The sequence below is a fragment of the Chroicocephalus ridibundus genome, chromosome 6 (assembly GCF_963924245.1).
Source record: "Chroicocephalus ridibundus chromosome 6, bChrRid1.1, whole genome shotgun sequence".
Taxonomy (NCBI): domain Eukaryota; kingdom Metazoa; phylum Chordata; class Aves; order Charadriiformes; family Laridae; genus Chroicocephalus; species Chroicocephalus ridibundus.
In genome coordinates, this window is record NC_086289.1 from 70,494,966 (window position 1) to 70,516,246 (window position 21,281).

The 21,281-nt window shown below is 45.4% G+C and overlaps 1 protein-coding gene across 10 annotated transcripts in view; it reads left to right on the forward strand.

Annotated features, from left to right (window-relative positions):
• Positions 1-21,281, forward strand: part of LOC134517069 (multiple epidermal growth factor-like domains protein 6) — a 213,835-nt gene that overhangs the window by 180,745 nt on the left and 11,809 nt on the right. For 5 of the 10 annotated variants that reach the window (XM_063338172.1, XM_063338168.1, XM_063338173.1 and 2 more), the window contains 11 exons: positions 1,672-1,890; positions 6,493-6,621; positions 8,292-8,420; positions 8,927-9,052; positions 10,045-10,173; positions 10,376-10,504; positions 11,971-12,102; positions 16,805-16,933; positions 17,809-17,934; positions 18,722-18,850; positions 21,116-21,247. In XM_063338172.1, coding sequence (XP_063194242.1) covers positions 1,672-1,890; positions 6,493-6,621; positions 8,292-8,420; positions 8,927-9,052; positions 10,045-10,173; positions 10,376-10,504; positions 11,971-12,102; positions 16,805-16,933; positions 17,809-17,934; positions 18,722-18,850; positions 21,116-21,247 — 1,509 coding nt within the window. Of the gene's footprint in view, positions 1-1,671; positions 1,891-6,492; positions 6,622-8,291; positions 8,421-8,926; positions 9,053-10,044; positions 10,174-10,375; positions 10,505-11,970; positions 12,103-16,804; positions 16,934-17,808; positions 17,935-18,721; positions 18,851-21,115; positions 21,248-21,281 lie in introns of those variants that run through there. The other 5 variants (XR_010071548.1, XR_010071547.1, XM_063338169.1 and 2 more) reach the window with 5 other exon arrangements.

Here is a 21,281-nt window from a genome sequence, read left to right on the forward strand (position 1 = left end):
AGGAGAAGTCCTTTCTTGTATGCTGTGCCGTACGCGCTACTGAAGCGTAATAAATAAGGACATAAAGATTGAAACCACATGCTGATGTCTCTTCCTTACAACTTGATAACAGCTCTCTCCCCGTCTACCAACAGACCAGAGGCTGAGGGATGTGTCGCAGTCTTATATCGCTATGATATAAACTGCTTTTCTGAGACAACGCACGCATGGAAAGTGGCGCAAGCCTGAGATCTTTCATATGCCAAGGAAGAAGCTGCAGTCTGGGCGAAGGGAAGAGCAGCCCTTTGATTTGGAGCAGATGAAACAATCATACGTAGCACAAGCTGAGCGGGAGCTCGGAGAGTAAAGAAGCCAAAGGGACGTGGCGGCGTGGTACCCTGCCGCCTTCGCTCTCTGAAGGTCCAGGCTCGGCTCTGTCTACAGATACTGGATTTTCCCCCTTGTATCCAAAGCAGACTGCAGGGGCGTCTGCCCTTTCAGAGGGCTGAATTTGCATTTGTGGGAGTGATAGCAAGAGAAGACTGAGACAAAGAGCCTGGGCGTGAGGAAGAGACACGGCAAGGAAAGGGACCGGAGAGTCCAGCAGTGGGAGATGCATAGGGGTAATGGTGTTACTGTGACCTGGCAGAGAGCTTTGAAATTCGCGTGGGTCACTGAGTAGTGTATGATGATAATTGTCACAAGACTCCACTGGGAAGTCAGGCATTCTGATTTCATGGTAGAAGCGTGAGGATCAGGTTTTGACTATGAGTTTATATTGAAGGAGGAGGACAGAGAGCTAAGTTTTATTGAATCGCTGTTCATGTAATGAGCACTGTCACTCAGGGGTTCTGTGGAAAGAATGACGTACAGTTGTGTATCTACAGATTTATTATCATTTCGTATAACCTAATTATACGGGTACTTATATACTCTAAACACATATATATGCAGAGAGGTTAAATTAAGGCTACATAGAAAACATAATTCCTAATTTATTTTTTTTTTTAACTCTGCATAGCAGCCTTAACGTTCTTGTAATGCAGCATGTTGGGTATGATGCGGCCCCCTGACAGGCACCGGTGGCTTATTTTCACTCTTGTCAGCACTGGTACAGATGTAAATTGAATCCAGGGGCCTGCTCTGTGTGTCCTCGATGCAGGTACTGAGCTCCTTAAGCTCCCCGGAGTTGTTGTGCTACATTTAATTTATCCTGGTTTTCTCTACGTGTTCTCTTTGCCAGGTTTTCATTTCGGTACTGAACTACAACACTGTGGCTTATGTTCACTGTTAAAAAAAAATCTTTACAGAGGCGTCGGGAGAGTAAATGGGAGCAGAAGTTTTGCATTTCAAAAGACAGGGAGATAATGGGGGACGGGCCCCTGGTCTTGCATTATGTTGAATTATTTCCTTTTTCCTCCGGATCATTCTCTCGCCTGTTTTATGGCTTTTCAATATATTCTCACCCGTATTTTTCTATGCAGAAATCTGTTGCTTGTGTAAAACAGGTCGCGTTTTGCTGAGATGCACATCGCAGAGTTGCACAGGTTTAACCTTTGAAGCAACTTTGGCGTTGTGACAGAACAGCCATGGAAAGATGAGCAGCGCCCCGTGTCGTCAGATCTCTCAGCTAGAGTTTATACAAAAAAAGAAAAAGGAACTCTGCTAAAAATGAAATGTTTTGCGTTTCAGCTTGTCCAGATGGATTCTTTGGGCTTGACTGCCACCAGGTGTGCAAGTGCAAGAATGCTGCCGGCTGCGACCACGTCCTGGGAACCTGCCGCTGCCTCCCCGGCTGGCTGGGAGAGACCTGCGAGCAGCGTACGTACGGGCTACGCTCACCACCCCCGCTCCCAAACTCTTCCAGCATTGACATGGGCTCCTTCTGGGAACGCAGGATGACCTACCAGGGTACAATTTTAGATAGGTCATGTTCCTTTCCAAAGATGCCAAAAAAGGGAACAATTTTTGGTAGCTGTGTAAATAATCAACTCCAATTTTTTTTTTTAACTGCTGTTGGCGCTTGTCAAACGTTATAAGCATCGGTTTTTAAATAGCAGACCCATCTCCTACCATATGACGAATCTCTGCTTTTATTTTTGTGCAACATTGAGAGATGAAATATTATATCCGTGTTCCTGGTGTATCTCAGCTAATTATCAATTATAAAGTGACAGATTACAAATGCACCAAGTGGAAAAATCAGAGCTGGGACTATTTTGTTGTTTGAGCATGAGAAAATAGTTTTTCAACTAATTTTTAGAAAAGTTATTTGTTTTTAAAAGAAGTCGGCTTCCTAGATTTTCACATGTGTGGATTATCCCACAAACTTTGAGGCTTTTTGGTGTGTTTGTGTGTGTGCATATATAAAATTGGCTCTTCTGAGAAATTGTTCACTAAATGTCACGGGAAATAAAATCACTTTCTGTAGCTACATGGCATTGCACATGGAGATCACTGAGCCCCTTTGCAAAATTTAGCAAATATGTTTTCTTTTAAGATTTTCATGTTTTAGCCTCTCAGCTTCCTCGTTTCCCTTTAGGATGATGTCATGGTCTGTGCTTCCTTTTGAAAATACGACTGCCGTCTGCAGGGCTGTGGTGTAGAGCTGGGGGCCAAAGCAGCTCTGCAAGGAGCCGACTTTCATTGTTAGTGAACACTTTCGTAAGAATTCCTTAATCCAAAGGTTGCAGATTTCTGCAACAGAAAATTAATTTAATTTAGAAAATAGAGAGGAATTATACTTACATTGAAACACTTCTCCAGCTATACGCTGTGTTATAATCAGCCCTGTTTGAGGGCTGCGCTTGCTCTTCATCAGAATTTTTCCTCATTTGTCCCCACCATGCAACACAGCCTGTCTTCTGAAGGGGCTTTTCCTGCAAAATCCCCTGCTCTTTTGATTTACGGGAGGGTCAATGCTGGTGAAACTTTCCACTTTTTAGATATTTCTGCAAACATCCCGCCATGGCAGTCCTTTTTGCCTCCTCGCGGCCCCCCAGTAGGAATGCTTGGCTTTCCATCTCCCACCGCTGAGGATGGTGGTGGTGGTGGTAATACTCCCCTGTGGGTGTAGGTTAATGAGCTGACCAAGAAATAAACGCGGAGCCAGAGCCGTATAACCGTACCGCAGAGCAGAAAAGGTGCTGCCGAACAGGAACGATATTTGCTTCTTGATCGCAGCCCACTTGTACTGCCCTTCAGCCCAGCCACGGCGTTAGCAGTGTATCCCCTTGGCCCTTCCCTGCTCCTTAGACTGCATTAGGGATGGGAAGCTTTGTTCCTACATATTTCATTAAATTCAATTAAGAAATGCAGCTCTTTGTCAACGGCCTTCTGAGCCCCTCTCTACTCGCATGAGAAAAAAACCTATTTATTCTCTTGAGCCGCAGCCATTAGAGCTTTATGCCGGGTTGATTTATTCTTCATGCTGGTGAAGACGCCAAAGCCTCCGAGGTCTCCTTCGCCTGTAAGCAAAAGAGCAAGGCCAGTTAATGGTGCGAAGGATTAACCTTCCTTTTCTCTTGGCTAAATGAAGAATCTTCATTTTGATTTTAAGACTGGACCTCGGCCATGCTGCTCCAAAGCTGCTCAGAGTAAGGCAACCATGGGTCGGAGACGCCAGCTCACCACTCCCCATCCTTGTTGGGTGTTTAATATTCCCCTGGCCGGTTCCTGGGACTCGCCAGCCCTAGCAGCTGGAAGGACAGCGCTCGTGTTCAAGTAATCAGATTGCAGGCAATGCGCTGGAGGATATTGAGGAATAATTTTGACATCATGGGATTTGAATTGATCTTAAGCCGTCCACGCAGTGCATTTTATACACTGCTATCTAATTATGGGCGATATGGACAGTAATGCCTTTTGTTGAAGCTGCGTAACACTTCCTATTACAAGACTGTGTTTTTCAATTGCTTGTAAATTAATTATATTAATCTGGGATGAAATCTGCCAAGCAAGCTCTGCCTCAGCTTAATATTGTGTTTGGTGATTTTTTTATTTTGGGTTGGGTTTTTTTGAGTGTCTGCCTAAGATATTTTAGATTTCCAAGAAGGAAGTTTAGGAAAGGTGTATTGCCTAAGTTTAAAATAAACTAAACTGTTTTGTGGAGTGTCGTGATGCCTCAGCAATTTAGACGTGAGGACTTGACATTTGGCATCTCTTTATGCCAGAGATGCAACCTTCCTTTCTCTATACAAACTGGACCAAATTTTGCAGTTTCCAAAACCAAACAAACAGAAAAAGAAGTCATGTTGTGTACGGACTGTAGAATTGTCTGTAGACTGTACGGAATGTAGAACACAATTCAGCATCTACATTTTGCCCTGATTCTATTAGTACAAAAAAACATCTCTTTCTGGAGCTGTTGGGGCTCAGCAGGATCTTCACAGAAACAGTTCCTTGTGGTAAAACCAGACCACATCGGTTTGCAAAATAAATGAGTATGGAAAGAGTCTCTGCTCGGGGGCGCTGATAACCAGGGGTTTGACGTTTTGTGGTGTGTGAGCACTTGACTTTACAATTTCCCTGTTCTTTTAAAGCTGAAGCTTCATTTTGGGGAGAGTAATCCGCAGGAGCTGCATGAAATCAAAGCTTCTGGGCACTCTATTGAGTCTTAGTGCCCATCAGTTATTTCCCTGTGCTCCCCGACACTTTGGATGGCTGTTGCCTTCCAGTCTGAATGTTTTGGTCTCCAGTTTCATGTTCCTTAATCTCAAAAAGAGATTTTTAAGACTGCAAACAAATAAATCCTCCTCTTGCAGAGGAAAGGCATCGAGAGGAAAATTTTGAAGCAGGAAGAAGTGTAATAATTTAAACCTTTCTATTGCTTCTTCCCTTTGCACTCATCATGAAGAAAGGAGAAAAGTCCCAGGGATATTCGTACATTCAGTTATGGAACTTCATAAAATAGGTTCAATGTATCACTTGTTATCTTATTCTTCAAAGGACTTAGATAATCAGGATTGTTCTACTAAGAAGCTAAAAAAAGTTTGCATCCACCCAATAGAATCATTAAAATTTTCTTCTCCAGAAATTTCTGCTTTCTTACCCGAATTTTCACTGGAAAATTCTTTTGTCTTCTCGGTAAGCGTAACAAGAGCTTTGCACGCATACTCCAAAAACCTCACATGAACCACTAGTAACCAGTCAGGGGACCTGGTTCTGAGCTGGTTTTTCCTTTGGCTTGGTTATGATATAGTTCTGGTCTGTATTGTGGAAATATTTAGTTCTGCTCCCAAAACCGAGCCAGAGCTCTGTAGGATGGGCTGAACTTTTAACTTGGCAACCAAGCCTCATTTGCAGAACAAACTTTTAACTACGATGGGGCTGAGCTCCTGCACTTTCTTGTGGTTTCAATGTGGATGGGGTCCAAGCGATGACAAAAAATGAGCAGTGTTGAAAAGAAGTCCGTGGAGAAATGGTGTCTGTGAGAACCACGTCGGGAAGCTGGAGGTCCGCAAATGGGAAGAAAAGAGCTGAGAATGGGTTGGATGCTGTCATACAAGTTCACCACTGAGGTTGAGGTGGTTTCACTTCTCCCTTCAGTCCCTGGGGATGTGTCCTCCTGCAGCACTGCATCTTGTTCTGCACACTGACACCCTCAAAGGCATAGAGGTGTTGATGAAAAGTCATCGTTTGGGTCTGATCCCGGGAGATGTCATATTCAGTGAGTGGAGGACACTTTCCTGGACCAGGGATCAGAGCCTTTTTTGCCTCTCCAGTGTGTGCCAGCAGGGATGAGAGGCTCTGAAAGCTTCGCACAAGTGAAGAAGCCTCTGCAAGGCAGGCACAGAAACCCTGCAAGGAGGGTCTCCGACTTCATCAACGCGTTTTGTATTCTGTGAGTGATATCTGAAGAAAACAGGGTAGCAGCACTGTCTGTTTTCCACCATTTAAAGCTATCCAAATCTCTGGTGCGACGGAGACTACAGGAATTTTATCGCTGCCATTTTTCACAGGCAGCAGCACTGAAAGCGGAGCTGCAGCAACTGTACGTTTGCGAGACGGCTGTGTTAAGTTTTCACCTGGGAGCCAGCTGCTTAACTGAATGCATTGAAAATATCACCCCTCTCTGACCAAAGCATGAGACTCTGGGTGAGCGAAGGCATCCAGCTGTGAAAAATGAACGTTGAAAACAATGAAGTTGTCGGTTCTCTTACCAGGATGCAAATAAATACCCGGGCTGTCAAGCTGGCGGTTCTGCTGGACCATTAGTTTAGCACAAAGACGTTCCGGAGGGCAGGGGCTGACAGCTGATCCATCACCCGAGCGATCCTGCCCTTCGATAAAAACCTCTTCGGAACGTGCTATGATACATATTTTTAAGCCGCGTTATATAATGTCAGGCATGGCTAATATATGGACGTAGGCGCCCTTATGATGTGAAAAGTGTGTCACTGGAAGCCAATTTCAAACTGATTTCTCCGGTGTTGGGTTGTGTCTCAGGTTTGCTCTGTACGATGCCTCCTTTGATGCATCCTGATGGGGTTTTATGGACTTTTCTCGTTGCAGCCTGCCAGGGGGACAGCTATGGGCCAGGCTGCAGCCACGCTTGTCACTGTCACAACGGAGCCCTCTGTCACCACATAACCGGGATGTGCCTTTGTAGCCCGGGGTGGAAAGGAGCCACCTGCGAAGAAGGTACAGTTGGAAATTCAACCCCCTGCCAGAGGACTATAGGAGGGAAAATTAAAACTTCTGCTCAGGGGACTTTGTGGGTATTTTAATTACCAGCTCGTTGGCCCGTGTTGTCATTGGTTTCGTATCCGCACAACAACACGGCTCAGTCCATTAAATAAATCTGTGATGCTGCGTTTCAGGGGCCTGCTGTAGGAGCTCAGTGTACATGGGGCAGAGGGGGCTGAAACAGTCATAAACTGGAAGAGAGCTGGTTTTGAAGGCTGTCTGATTAAGGGAGAAAAGGTCCATAAAACTCCCATTTATGACACTGAAACAAAACTGTTTCTTTTCTGTGGCCTGCTTTACTGTCCCATGCGCCTGACTGATCCTCGTCATTACCGTACGCTGTTCCAGACATAGGCTAAATCCAGAACATGTGAAAGGCATTGGGACTTCCAGCCTTGGCAACTAGACCGATAAGTGTGACTCAAACGCAAGCCCAACTCCAAGGAGTCTTAAGAAAAGAGGCTGGCAAAGACAGGCTGCGCTGAGGCTTATGTTTCACCTCCTAATCCTCTGCGCCCAAGCCGCTAGAAGAAGTCTGTCCGTCCCCATTGCGGAAGGCTCCTTTTTCTGCGCCTCTCCCGCAAGGTACCTGGCTCTGTAAGCAGTGCCGCGGAGCTGGGGATGCTGCTGCGGATGCTGCTGGGGGAGCTGGGCTTTGGGGTCAGCACCTCCACCCAAGCAGCGGCTGCCCTTCAGCATGCCGAGAGGACGGTTAGGGAAAGTAGATGAAAACCGGCAGGAGTAGAGGAATATATATTAATTAATTAATTGAGTCCCCCTTTAAAACCTGATTTGAAGAGCTCTTTCCATGAAGGAGTAAAAATTTGGGAAGGCACCAAACTGTTCTCGGTGACGTGTACGAGACGACCTAAAATTTTCTGGTTTGCATGAAGGCCTCAAATACAAAACCAAAGCAGGAGTTAAAACAGCTGTTGTCAAATACGAAGACGTTGCCAAACATACCCTTTTTCTTTCATGATACGTTTGGGGGTTTCTTTTCTCTTTGGGAGTCGGGAGGTGGAATAAGCATGTGAGGCTGGGAGAGCCATCCTCTGGTGACTGGGCTTTTGCAGAGTGAGAACTTGCCCCTGTTAGCATCTTTAAAAGGTGTGTATTTTTTGTGCCAAACAAAAAAAAAATGAGGTTCTGTCCATAGGATCTGGTTGTGATGGCGTTAATAAAATGCTTAATTAAAATTAGGTAAACTGTAAAATGTCATCAGCCAGCTGTGGGTGGCAAGATCAGTTAGAAAAGGAGTTGTGATTTTTAAAGACTGTAGAAAGAAGTGCTGAAAACAGGGAAATCAATAACTCCACTCTTTGGTGTTGAGAAAGCTGGTAGGATACAAGAGATGTTTTTCATGGGGGTGAACAGAAAATCCTAAGGCCGTTTGGTGGATCATACTTAATTCACTTCATCGCCTGCTTTGTTCCCAGACCACGTTTTACACTGGTGTGTGTAATTCCTTATCAGTCGTGGCCCCGTTTTCGCTCGGTTGTAGCTCCCGCAGCATCTCCGTGATCAGCAGGGCGAGAGGGGGTGTAAGCTGGGAAGGGTTGGGCTTAACCTGTGTCCTCCTCCTGTTCTTTTTAATGGAAGGCTTTTGTCCTGCCTCCTCTTTGCAGCCTGTCCTCCTGGATGGTACGGTGCAAACTGTCTACAGCGCTGCGTCTGCCACGGCCAGGCGACGTGTGACCGGGTGACGGGCGAGTGCCGGTGTCCCCAGGGTTGGACGGGGATAGCCTGTGAGCTGGGTGAGTCTCATCACGTCCTCCATCCCTCCAGCACCAGTTGCTCCGCAACGAAATTCAGTTCTGGTGAGGTCTGGTTTGAGACAGCCCAGAAAAAAGAGAGAAGAGGGTCAGAGGGCTGGAGAGCACGGGGTCTGGAGAGGTTGAAAAAATTGGGGTTGTTTAGTCGGAGATGAGAGGACCGAGGGGAGATACGGCATTGACATCTGAACGTACTGTGGTGCTAGAAACTTATTGGATAAAGGGGAGGAATAAGCTATTCTCTGTCCCCTGGGGACAGGGAAGGTAGGTAGTGAACTCAGTCTGAGGAGAAAAAAATAATAAAAGAAATCCTCCAGAAGGAAAATTACGTATTTCTAGAGAATTTTGCTAAGTGTGCCTTCGAAATCTCCCTCAGCGAAGGTTTTTAGGACCAGCTTAGGTGTCTCGCCGTATTTCAGAGGTGTAAACGTGTTCTCCCTAGAGCCCCTCCAGCCTGGACCCTGTCAGTCTCCCCCATCTCGTTTCAGAGTGTGGGGACGGGAGGTCCGGAGAGGGCTGTGAGCGGAACTGTAGCTGCCACCATGGGGTTTGTGACCAGCACTCGGGGAAATGCATCTGCCACGCCGGCTGGACTGGGGACCGCTGTGATGTTGGTAAGGGCAGTTCCTTCTGCGGATGCTTTATTTTAACACTCGCTTCTGCACTCAGCCATTTTTTCCTCCCCAGTAGGAAGTCCATCTCTATTTTCTATCTTAATTTTCCAGTATTCTGTAGGACAATTAGAAGTAACACTAGCGTGAGCGTTCACCACATGTCTGGGGAGCCCCGGGGGCAGCTCCCTGCACAACCACAAATACATGCCCTTGTCCAAACAAATCCTACTTCTGTTCCCTGCCTGCTAACAAAAATAAGGTATTTCTCTACCTTACGGGTACAAGGAAGAACACACGAAAGGGAGTGAGCTGCAAGGAGAGTTTGCCAGATTGGCCACATGCTGCCATCTCTGTGGCTCAGCAAATTGGCCTGTAATGCTTCAGCTTGCACCTACCTTGCACGTGGTCCAGATTGCTTAGAGTTGGCATAGCTGTCCGGCGTGTTTCAATCCATGTAAATCCCTGAAAAAGAAATCTCACAAGCAGTAGGTATCAGATGACTTGAAACGTGTCAATTTTCTGGTGTCTCCTGAGGTGCTGAGGGCTCCCAAAGCCTCAGCCACAAGCGTGACGTGTAAAGCCTTCGCAGTGCCCACCATCCTTTTCTTCAGGCCTCGCTTTCTCCCTGATCGCTTTGCAGAGACCCATGAGGTGGGAAGCAGTACGTGGACACGGTGTATTTTCAATGTGCAAACAGACGTCCTTTTGTCTGTGCGTGGTTGTGTAAAAGTGAATGGCATCGCCATCTCTATAGGCACCCTCTGGGTTTGTACTCCAGACTGGGGCTAAGTCTTTGCAAGCTTTCACGTGGGGACTCATTAATAGCCAACAGTAAATGCTTTTAATATTTTTAATATTTTTTTTCTCTTTCAATGATATTTTCTGGGCATGCAGTCATCTAAATATCCATTGCCATGTGCGAGAGCAATATTGGCTCATTTGGCAGTGATGGGTGCAGGAAGAACTGTTGCTGTCTCTCCTTCTCCTCGCAGTCTGTCCCCCGGGATTTTTTGGCAAGCAGTGCGAGGAGCAATGTGACTGCGTGCACGGCTCGTCCTGCCACCATCAGAATGGAGCGTGTCGCTGTGAGAAGGGATGGCGAGGGAGGCACTGTGACAAACGTGAGTGTCTGCTGGGCTTTGATGGAGGAACGTTCAGATTGGATCCAAAGCCGATGACGGGATCCTTTCAGTCCCGTGTTGCTCGGTGGGGACGGTCTGGGGGTGCTCATGGGGATTGGTGCAGCAGATCCGTTGGAGGGGGGTAGCTTTGCAGCATCCTGCCTGCCCCGTGCCCTAACGAGGATCGGTTGCACCATTGCAGCTTGTTTGCCCGGCCGCTACGGTGCGGGCTGTGCCCAGCGGTGCCGGTGTCCCGCGGGTACCCCCTGCCATCACCTGACGGGCGCATGCGGCTGTCCTCCGGGATTCACCGGCTACGGCTGTGAGAAAAGTAAGTTTGTTATAAGAATGCAAATACTTTCCTTGTAAATTAATTAAGAAATTAATTTCTTAAATAAAAGAAATTTTCTCTCTCTCCGGGGAGACCTTATAGCCCCTTCCAGTAGGGGGCCTACAGAAAAGGTGGGGAGGGACTCTATCAGGGAGTGTAGTGATAGGATGAGGGATAATGTTTTTAAACTGAAAGAGGGGAGATTTAGATTGGATATCAGGAAGAAATTCTTTGCTGTGAGGGTGGTGAGCCCCTGGCCCAGGTTGCCCAGAGAAGCTGTGGCTGCCCCATCCCTGGAGGGGTTCAAGGCCAGGCTGGACGGGGCTTGGAGCAACCTGGGCTGGTGGGAGGTGTCCCTGCCCAGGGCAGGGGGGTGGACCTAGATAATCTTTAAGCTCTTTTACAACTCTAACCATTCTGTGATTAAACACCTGGTGATACCATGCTTGAAGAGGGAGAAGGCAACAACTGCGTGGCAGTGAACGTGGACAGGGGCTGTGTGTCCCTCACCCAAATGGTTTGGCTGGTTCTGACCTCAGTGCCTGCTGTGGTTTGGACTGGCGGGGTTTGTCCTCTCTAGGTTTGCACCCCTCAGTCTGGCAGGGAGCAGCCGGGGACCAAACCTGATCAAAATAGATTGAGGAAGTGCCAGCAGAGGCCGGCTCCTGCCCGCGGCCATCACTGTGCCCTGGGTAAAGCAGCACCTCCGCTTTCTGTTGGCATTGTCCCCTGAGAGACCGTCTATTCCCGCTGTCAGAGCTGGTGGAAATGTCATTATCTGGTTTTTCTTCGGTGCTGAATTTGGCCATCTGGATCTGCCTTTGAAAGCAGGCTCGTTCTGTGACCCCGGCTGCATAATTTTGGCTTTAGTCTTCCTTACAAGGTTTTGCCTGAGCGCCCCTTTAGCAAAAAGAAAAACAGCAACAACAAAGAATTAAAAGAATTGACATTGGTGTCTCATATCCTGCACTAAAGGACTCTAAATCCTGACCCACTACCAGGGCAACTTAATGGAAGTGAGATGTAAGAATTAGATGTGGAAAGTCCAAAACCTGTAGGCAATGTGGCTGTCAACAGACAAAATGAAACCTCTAAAGGTGTTGGTGCCACAGCAGCTTTGCAAGTTTAAACTCCCTGCAAAAGGTAGAATGTCTTTATCCACACGCCTGGTCCCTTGTGAATTATACTGTTATTTTAGTCAATTTTACCTGAAATTTCCCTATGATTTTTCCTAGTGACAAGAAAATTGTATCTGGCCCTTGACAGCTGGGCACAAATTGACTGAACGAAACAAAATGAAGCGGTGAAGTAACCCCCAAGTAAATGTAATAAATCCAAAGTCCCAGAGGAGAACGTCATTCTGTAGGCAGGGATTTTATTTAATAAATTTGAGCTCACTCTTTGTTTGAGTGTTATATTTACCAAGACAAATTTAATTTATTGGTTTACATTTCCTCTTCCCCAAGCTTGTCCACCGGGCACGTATGGTAAGAGCTGTAACCGAGTATGTCAGTGCTCTGCCGAGAATGAGGAATGTCACCCGGTGACCGGCGCCTGTGCCTGCCGCCCCGGGTACTACGGGACCCGCTGCACCCTCCGTGAGTATCTTTGTGGGCCACCCGCTTTCTGAGCAAGGACCGAGTTATGCAGAAGCATGTGCTGGCCCTTTGAGTCCACCTGTGTCAGTACTTTCAGTGTTGACTGAGATAAAGAAAGGGTTGGTTGGGTTCATTTACAATAATAAAAATACCTGTATTACTGCCAGGGTTTAATTTTAAAAAAATAATTTTTTTTCAATTAATTAAAAAAAAAACCCAGACTAACTAACTAAATTCTTTCCAACTTCATGCCACGCTGAAGAATATCAATATCATTCTCTGTATTTACACCTCTCATCTTCAGCTGCACCTGGGTATTGTGTACTTCTCCCATTTCCAAATACCTAAGCCAAAATGCTTCCCGAAATCTCTGCGTGCTCAAGTAAGAATAAATGGTTATTAGAAAACAACAAGCTGCAATTGGCAATAAATCGAAGTGATTCATAAAGTCACTTAAGCTGTAGGGCCTTCTGAGGAACAATCAAATTAAACAAATTGTTACCCTGGATTGAAAAATAGTGACTAGTGTAGAGGACAAAATGCCAATTGGCTGAACACTCCATCATAAAAAATACTCCCAGACCCCCATGCCTCATGCCGGTATTTTAGGACATCTGTAAAGTTGTTCCTGGTGGAATGTGGCAACTGATAAGAAACATATACCAACATATCCAAAAAAGGAGACAGTTAATTACCTTTTTATTTACAACTTTAATTTTGTTTTTACTCCATGGCTTGTAATAGTCTCATTTTTAAAAAAAAAAAAAAAGTGCTTTCATTTTGGCAAATGCTGATTTTCCTTTCCTAGGAATCGAGCGCAGCTCTGGTTTGCTTGCTTTTTTGGGTGAAAATGTGGCTACAAATGCCAGCTCCGATGCGTGCAGCTCTAGTAAGGGTTAAACCTGTGCTTTATTCCTTGAGTAGAAATAGGAATCAGGCTCATTTTGGAGACGGACATTTGTATTACCATCATGTCATCACAAGGTATTCTTTAAAATATAAATGCAAATGCAAGAATTGATTTTATTCTCCTTTGTACATCAGTTCTCACTGTAAGTGGGATCGAAATCCGGCCTTCAAAATCTAGGCTAGAGCCATCTGGATCCATTATACGTTACATTATAATAAATATTATAGTAGAGCAGTGGTGGAGATCAACTGTTTAACAGTATCATTTTAAAAGACTTAATCATGGTTAGCCTATTACTTTTATGTAGCGATCTTTCAGTAGTCATTACCTGTGCATACAGTACTAAATCTCTGTACATTATAGTGAATGTCCTCGAGCTTGCTTAGATCCTTAAGATTTTACTTCAGCATTTAAAATTTAAAATATTAATAATTGCACGGAAGCTCTGACATAAAAGAAATTGCAACGAAACGCAGATTTCATTTTGTATTCAGAAGGGATTTTGCCATGGGCTGCTGCGTAGCTAGGATTAAACCTATAGCGTATGAGAGATGGGCCTTCATGGCGTTGTGTTCTCTTAGATTCCAAACGTACACAGTATCTTGCACAGCAAATTCTCAGTAAATACAGTTTTGTTAAATGTTTACTGGAGAGATAATGGAGTGGTGGATAAGCGTTGTCTGATAATGTCTGATAACCGGGGATAGCTAACGTGACTTTGGTGGAAATAGTCCTTGTTCCCACCGTCCTCACTACAGAGAGAACTGGGGCTGCTCCAGGATGAAGAAGCTTTCGATATAATATTAAAAACAGCATAGGGAGCCGCTCCCAAAGTCGTGAAATGGGCTTCAGTCCAGTCAACATGTGGTTGGATGCTGCTGGAAACGGTTTCTGGCAGCTATTGCTGTATTTATAGTACTGTGAAAAAAGGTTCAAGAAAGTATCTATAAAAGGTGTAGTTGGCTGGGAAGTCAAATTTCCAGGAGCCAAGAGCAACGAGGCTTTCATGTTCTCAAATTTTGGAGTGAAGAGCTGAAACAGTCTCTTGGCAGGATCCAGAGGAAGCAGGCAAACTAGCAATAAGGTTCCCATCAGTTGTCCATAACTCGGTGGACAGGCAGATCTACTTGAGTGAAGTTATGAATAAAAAGCAGTTAGCGGTGGCGTAATGGATAAAAAAAACCCATGCTACGTCTCTGTGACATTTACTGGGCTGGGTGAACCCTGAGCCAGAAAGACCTCACCAGCTTCACCTTCAACCTGTAGGTAACAGGATGCTTCAAAAGTGGGTTTTTTGACAATACGATTAATAATATTAATAAGAAAAGCCCTAGTGTGTGCAGTTGGTATGAAAAGATTTAGGAGCTCTTGGTCATGGCAAAGGCACCCAAACCAGAAGGAAAAAATCAGGAAATGAGTTAGAGATCTGGCTGCTACTCCTGCCGTTCTCAGAAGAACATAAGTCAGATGCACAGGAAACTGTTAAATTAGAAAATGTCTTTATGAGATAACTGGTGGTGAGAGGCTAGCCCTCATTATAAAGGCAGAATCTACTTAAATGGCAGGACACTGTAAATTGCCCTAGCGATCTGCGTAGAAGTTCTTCTGCAAAGTAGTAACAGATGAGACGGCCTTGTTAATAATCGCATGAACGTCACAGCTGATGTGTTTGCCCTGCTTGTGCTGCTCCCTGTTGAACTAAAATAAATAAAATGCTGCAAGGGTAAATAAATTGGTAAGGGCAGAATTACTGCATCCCTTTGAGTAACGCAGGAGCCCTTGCTAGTCTTGAGGAACAGCTCTGAAAGCTTTGCCAGGGCGAAGCAACGTGTTTGAGGGTGTGGGAAACAGAATTAAAAAAAGAGAAAAGCCAAATGATGACCAAAAGGAAAGGGAGGAGGAAAGGAGAAACTCACTTAGAGTCCAATTAAGTCATTGAATCTGGGTGTGTCCTTGACTTCACGTCTTGGTGGAAATGAAATAGATGTTGCAGGGCTCACTCCTTGGTGCCAGGGTTTGCATACGAAACAGATTTTCTGTACTGACAGATGGAAGCACTGATGACGAAGTATTCATTGAGAAGAAGCCATGGTTGAGAAGGGCTAGGGAGAGTATCTGCATGTTATAAAAGCGTGTATCTGTTTCGTCCTGATGATCTGCTATCCTGATTAGAGCAGAAGCCAATTTTCAGTTTTATTTTAAAAGGCAGCCCTTTAAAGCTTCACCGTAAGCTCTCACTCTCTATTGAACGGTTCAAAAAATCCAGAGATTTCTCCAGCCACTCAGACCGTGCCTTCAGAAAAGAGAGAAAATATGTGAAGTTATGTACGCACAGATTGCAAGAGATCTGTTGCTTGGAGACGTGCGCAAATATATATTCAACCAGATTTCCAAAGTAGCCGTAGGCTTTCCTTTTGCCAGGGGAAGAAAAGGAAGGAACAAAGAAATGGCGTGTAGACGTAGTAGCACTAGTGTAACTGTTGAATGGAAAACTGGGAGAATAAGCCGCGTCTCCAGAGTTCAGTGGTGGCACGCTGGAGGCAACCCTGACAGATGGAGACTTGTGCCTAGCAGCTCTGCTCAGCTCTTCTCAGTTCCAGCCTCCATAGAATCATAGAATCCTCATGGTTGGAAAGGACCTTTGAGATCATCAAGTCCAACCATACACACACACACAAAAAAAAACCCAAACCAACCAAACAAAAAAACCCAACAACATACAATCTCTGCCCTTCAGAGCATGCCCTGACCACCACTCTAAAGAGGATCTTGAAGACATGAGCTAAGCATGGCAGATGCATTCATGTCTTCCTGATCTTGTATTCAGTGCTCCTTCAACACTGGCTGTCCAAAAAGAAACCAGAAATGCTCGCTGCCACCTGGAAAACCTCTTCATGGACAGCTCGTTGCCATGTAACGCTGACTCAGCAATCCATCCAGGTCTGACGTTTCTTCTGGTTATTACAAAACACAGCTGGTTTATTTTTTCCCTCAGAGAATTTTCTGGCTTTGCATTAAAAGCATCCCTCTCCTGTGTCTATGTTCTGAGAAGGTGCCTTCTGAAATTTCATGTTTTTGTCACATGCACATTTTCATAGTCTTCCATCCAGAGCCCACTAGATGTGCTAGAGCAACGCCAACTCCAGTTTGGAGTGAGGGTAGGCCGTAGAGGAAAGAAACTTTCTTCAACTTAACCTTTTTTAAAAGATGAGACCTGCCCCAGTATCTGTAACTGGTCAGCTAAAACAACCACTAAAAGGGGCAGAGATGGCTTGTGGCTTCTCACCATCACAGGCAAACCGGGCTGTTGCTGTCCCAAGGAAAGAGGGACCAGGATCCCATCGCTCCATCTCTGCCATAGGAGCGCAAGGGGGAACAGGTTGATTTGGAACAGAAATCCAAGAGGATGACCCCAGAAGAACTGGGCTTGTTTTGGTTGGTTGGTTTGGAACAGAAATCCAAGAGGATAACCCCTGAAGAACTGGGCTTGTTTTTCTTGCTACCGTCATGTCTGAGGAGCAGGCAGCGCCAGGAGCAGTCGGACCAGGCTTGGTGGCAGCAGTCCAGCTCTCCAAGGGATTGACACTGCAAGTTAGCGCCGCCTTGCTGCCCTGAGCAGTGCGTTGCAGGCAACCGTCTGCTTGTTGATGCCCACTCCTGGCCTGCTAAAAGTGAGGAGAATTAGAAAATTAAAATCTAATTTTGGTTGAAAGCAACGAAGTGCTTATGACGTGAAATGCAGTGGCCCCAGTAGCAACATAGCCTAATTGCTATTTTGTTCTTTCAAAACAGGGTGTCCGAAAGGTACTTACGGTTCAAACTGCCAAACCCCCTGTAAATGCATGAACGGAGGCCATTGCAACCCTGCGTCGGGAACTTGTGATTGCGCGCCTGGTTTCATTGGAGCCGACTGTAGTAAAAGTAAGCCAACATTCATGTTCTGCTTCTTTCATAAAACAGCAGAGAGAATAATCTGCGTAAAAGCTTGTCAGTCGAAAAACAGACAGATCCCAGCTACCTCCTCCTTGAATTGTAAATCAGGATTCCAGCTTTGTAAGAAATCTCTCGCAAAATATTTTCGCTCTCTTTTGCGTGCGTAGAAGCAAGGACACTCATCCCAGGATTACAACCCGCTTGCCCAAATTCATTTCTAGAGCCAGCTCAGCATGAATTGCTCAAGTTCCTTCTTCCTGTCCAAAATTTCTAGGTTGAGAAATTATCTCAATATTTTGCTTCACGCTATGGTGCCATTAGTTTCAATAAATGGGAAAAAGATCAAGTTTTGTCATGGCAAAACTGGTAAAGACTCCATGGCAACCCTACTCTTACTTCTCTGTTTGAGAGCTAAATTGTGTGGCTGAGTTTCTGTGTGATTTCCAAAGGTATGATCCTTGTGAAGTTCTCTTCAGCATATTCGCAGAAAGGCAATGCTTTGAAGGTTAGTAGCCTGTAGCTTTGCTCTTCGGCGTAGGACAGCATCAATATTAAAGAAGGAAAGACGTCTTTAGCTGGAAGGATGAGCAGCTGATGTTTCAGTTGTACACTCACCTTTTGGGTAGGGAACCTGGTAAACGTTCCATGTGAAACCACGGATTATATTTTTAACCTCAAGTAAAGTTTCAGGGGAAGAGGCAGTTATGTCTTTGGATGGGGTTTGGTTTCATAGTTGTTGCTTTCGGGCACTTTAGCTGAAATAAGCCCGAAGCCAACTCTACCTATAAGATCCTGCCTACGTTAAAAATGAAAACTGGCATTGGATGCCCAGGGTGTTTAACAAAAGGCCGTGTTTCCTTCAGCTTGCCCTGAAAACCGATACGGGAAGGACTGCACTCTGTTCTGTGCATGCGGTAAAGGTCAGTGTGACCCACGGACTGGCAAGTGTACCTGTCCTCCCGGCCAAATGGGGACCAGCTGTCAGCAAGGTAACAAAGCGGGACCCAAGGTCATCTCGTCAGTTGGGCACATACTTATAACAACCAGCAAATAAAACTCAGCGCCAAACATTGTTTATAGCTGTGTTTCCCAATGCCTTTGCTTGATAACATTGCAGTTTGCTGTGTGCTCGGCCTCTGTCCCTCTCCGCTCTGTCACCCTGCCTTTGTCCTACCCCCGTCTCCTGCCCACATCTCACTGCTTTGCTCCACCACGCTTGGTACCCTTGCAGTGGTTTCTCCTCAAAGCTGAAGTGACCGGTTTCAGAGACTGCGGCCCGAACAGAACATAAAGATGGGGGATGTGTACCACACAACGGGAGCGGTGTGAGGGCCCTGTGGACGGATGGGACTAAATTTAGAAACAAATTGCTTGAGCTGAAAAAGTGAAGGGAGAGGGTTTGCTGAAGAGGAGGAGTTGTCAGATGGGACAGAGGGAGGAGAGCAGGATGAGCAAACGTGGAGTGCAGCCAAGCAAGGCGATATCTCGAGACAGGGAGTGTTCGGATGAAACTGCTAATAAGTAGTTATTATATATATTAGGGAGTTATTATATTATATTATATTATATTATATTATATTATATTATATTATAATTATTATTATAGTAGTTATTATATTATATTAGGGAGTAGTGTCCCACAGCCCTTGGGAGACACCGGGCACTTGGGATACTCTCTGGGGAGCATGTGTTTCTATTTATTCCCTGTCACCTTCATTCTTTTGGGGGATGTTAGTTTAATTTTATATTTTTTCAAACTTTGTTAATTCTCTGTAGTGTGTCCCCAGGGACAATACGGCCCCAACTGCCAGCTGACGTGTGCCTGTCAGAACGGTGGTATCTGTGACCACGTGGATGGCAACTGCACTTGCGGGCTCGGCTGGACAGGAAGATCGTGTGAGAAAGGTAATTTTCTGCTTTGGTGATAGCAGATGTGTACGTTCAATGCAGTATCTACAGACCCACAGAAGGAGACAGTTTTTGCTTAAGTAGACTGTCTCCCAGCTGCCTTCGTCTCTGTAGTTTCTCTCACACAGAACCGCCCCTAGTTAAATATTTAGGTCTCTCTTTTCAGAGGCAGTTTCCTTGTGGGTCCTGCTCTGTAACTCTCATAAATTCCATTGCGTGGACTCATTTCTTCTGCCCAGCTTTTGTGTTCTTTTCTTCATGGGACCATTGTTTTGTATCTTCTTTCATGTGCTCCTCCAAAGTCATCAGAAGCCAGCAGCTCCCTCCTCTCTTATGTTCTCTCTTGTTATTCCCTTTCCCTTTGACACTGGACTGTAGTTGAACTTCCCATGTATTGACTTCCCTGTTAGTACAGTTCTGACAACATCTGTCCAAAGCAACTGAGACTGTCTCGCTATCTCACCCTGATTTCCCCATGGCAGCTCTCCCATACCCAAGACAAAGCACACTTAAACAGAACAAGCTCGGTTTTCACTCCAGAAACCCTCCTGCCAGCCCAGAGTAGAGCTTTTCCACGTCTTTCTGTCCATCTCCCAAAAGTCATTCTGCATTTCTGTGTTCCCATTTCTCTCTCCAGGTAAGAGATAGCTGTAAATTATGAATGTAAATGTTCAGGAAACCATGAATTTACTGGTATGATGTCAAATAAATAGTTAGTTCTGAGTTCACGTTCAAGACAATGTCATTGTTACATCGTATAACTGCCACAGTACAACCTTCCCAACACACTCTCGGTCCCTCATTTACAGCCTTTCTGTCCCTGGTATCTGTAGAATATCCACCTCAAACTCCATGCGTATCTTTGCCAAGAACTGGTCTTTGCAGGGGGGTGTCCCCGTATAAAAGCGTCACGTAGAAGTGGTACTTTCTAGCAGAATTCTATGCAATTGTTTCACTTTGCACCTGAGAAGACTCCGGGACCTGCTTCACGGATGCGTGCGTGCAGAAAAGGAAAGATGCTAACTGCATGGAGCCACTCACAACGTGAACACCACTGTGGACAGGCACTAAAGTACACACACCCCCCACCCCCCCCCACCCCCCCCCCCCCAAAAAAAAGTGCATTTTACCAGTAATTGGCTAACTTCACGTTGCATAGGCCGCCTGTATGCATCTCTGTTTGTCTGTTCTTGAAATCTCTGTGACCATCCATGGGTTGCAAAGCCCCAGTAGGGTCGTGGAGGTGTCACCACGTGCAGCGGTGGGTAGTGGGTGTATCTTATACATGTGCTTAGATAAAACACCTCTGGTGTCAAGCTTGGGGGGCAGATATGCACACACCGCAGACAGGACTGTGTGTTATATCACTGGAAACAGCTTCACTGTTTATCTTTTGACAGGGATAGACAGGTTATTGGAAATTTGAGTCTTGATTTCCACAGCAGTGTGGTTTTGAGCGTGTTTTGACTAGAAATCAAAGACAGCTAATCAGGCATCCTTTTTCTAGTGATTAGATATGATGCTCGCAAAAGATCTTGCCTGACATTTGCGGAGTTACGAATCTGATTATTTGGATGGCCTCTCTCATTTAAGTTGGTCTGCCCAGATTCAAATCAGCACAGCAGTGGGAAGTTAACTTATGCAGAAATGATGCCTAGGTTAATTATATTGGCATAGTCATCTGTACATGACTTGGCTTTCAGTAATTGGAGATGTCTTTAGTTCTGTAAAAGGAGATATCTCATTATACATGGAAAGTCTGTTGCTATGTGTGAAGAAGTGATCCTATGGGTTTTATTAGGAATTGGAATAGTGTGAACTCCAATGATAACACAGAGGAGGAAAAGCGATGTGTTTTCTTTCACACTTTCTAAGTGTCTAAAAGAAAATATTGCTGTAGATAGAGAAGAAAAAAAAAAAAAGAAGATACGAATGATACCATTTCCTATGTGGCTTTACGAGACATGGTATGAGTTCAACATTGACTATATGAAGAGACAAATTAAAAAAGGTAGACTATAAAAAGTACAAGGGAACTGCTGTTTGAACATCTCTATATTATAAAAGACTTCTCATGGAAGTACATAAATGCATCATAGTTGTGCAGAAACGCTGTGTCTTCATAACAAACGTTCTCCTTGGCTCTGCAAGTTATTGTATGGGCATCATATCTCAGCTATACCAGCTGTCACATAAGAGCTTTTCTGGGTAAGGGCGGTGATATTTTTTTGTTTGTCTGTTTTTCTGTCTGTGTCCTGCCAGCAGAATGTCTCCCAGGGAAGTACGGGTCTGGCTGTGGCCTGGACTGCTCATGCCAGCACAACGGCACCTGCGACAGGTTCACGGGCTGCTGCCGGTGCCCCGAGGGTTACTACGGCCACTCCTGTGAGCACAGTAAGTAAGCACGGTGCCCTGGTTTCCAACAGCA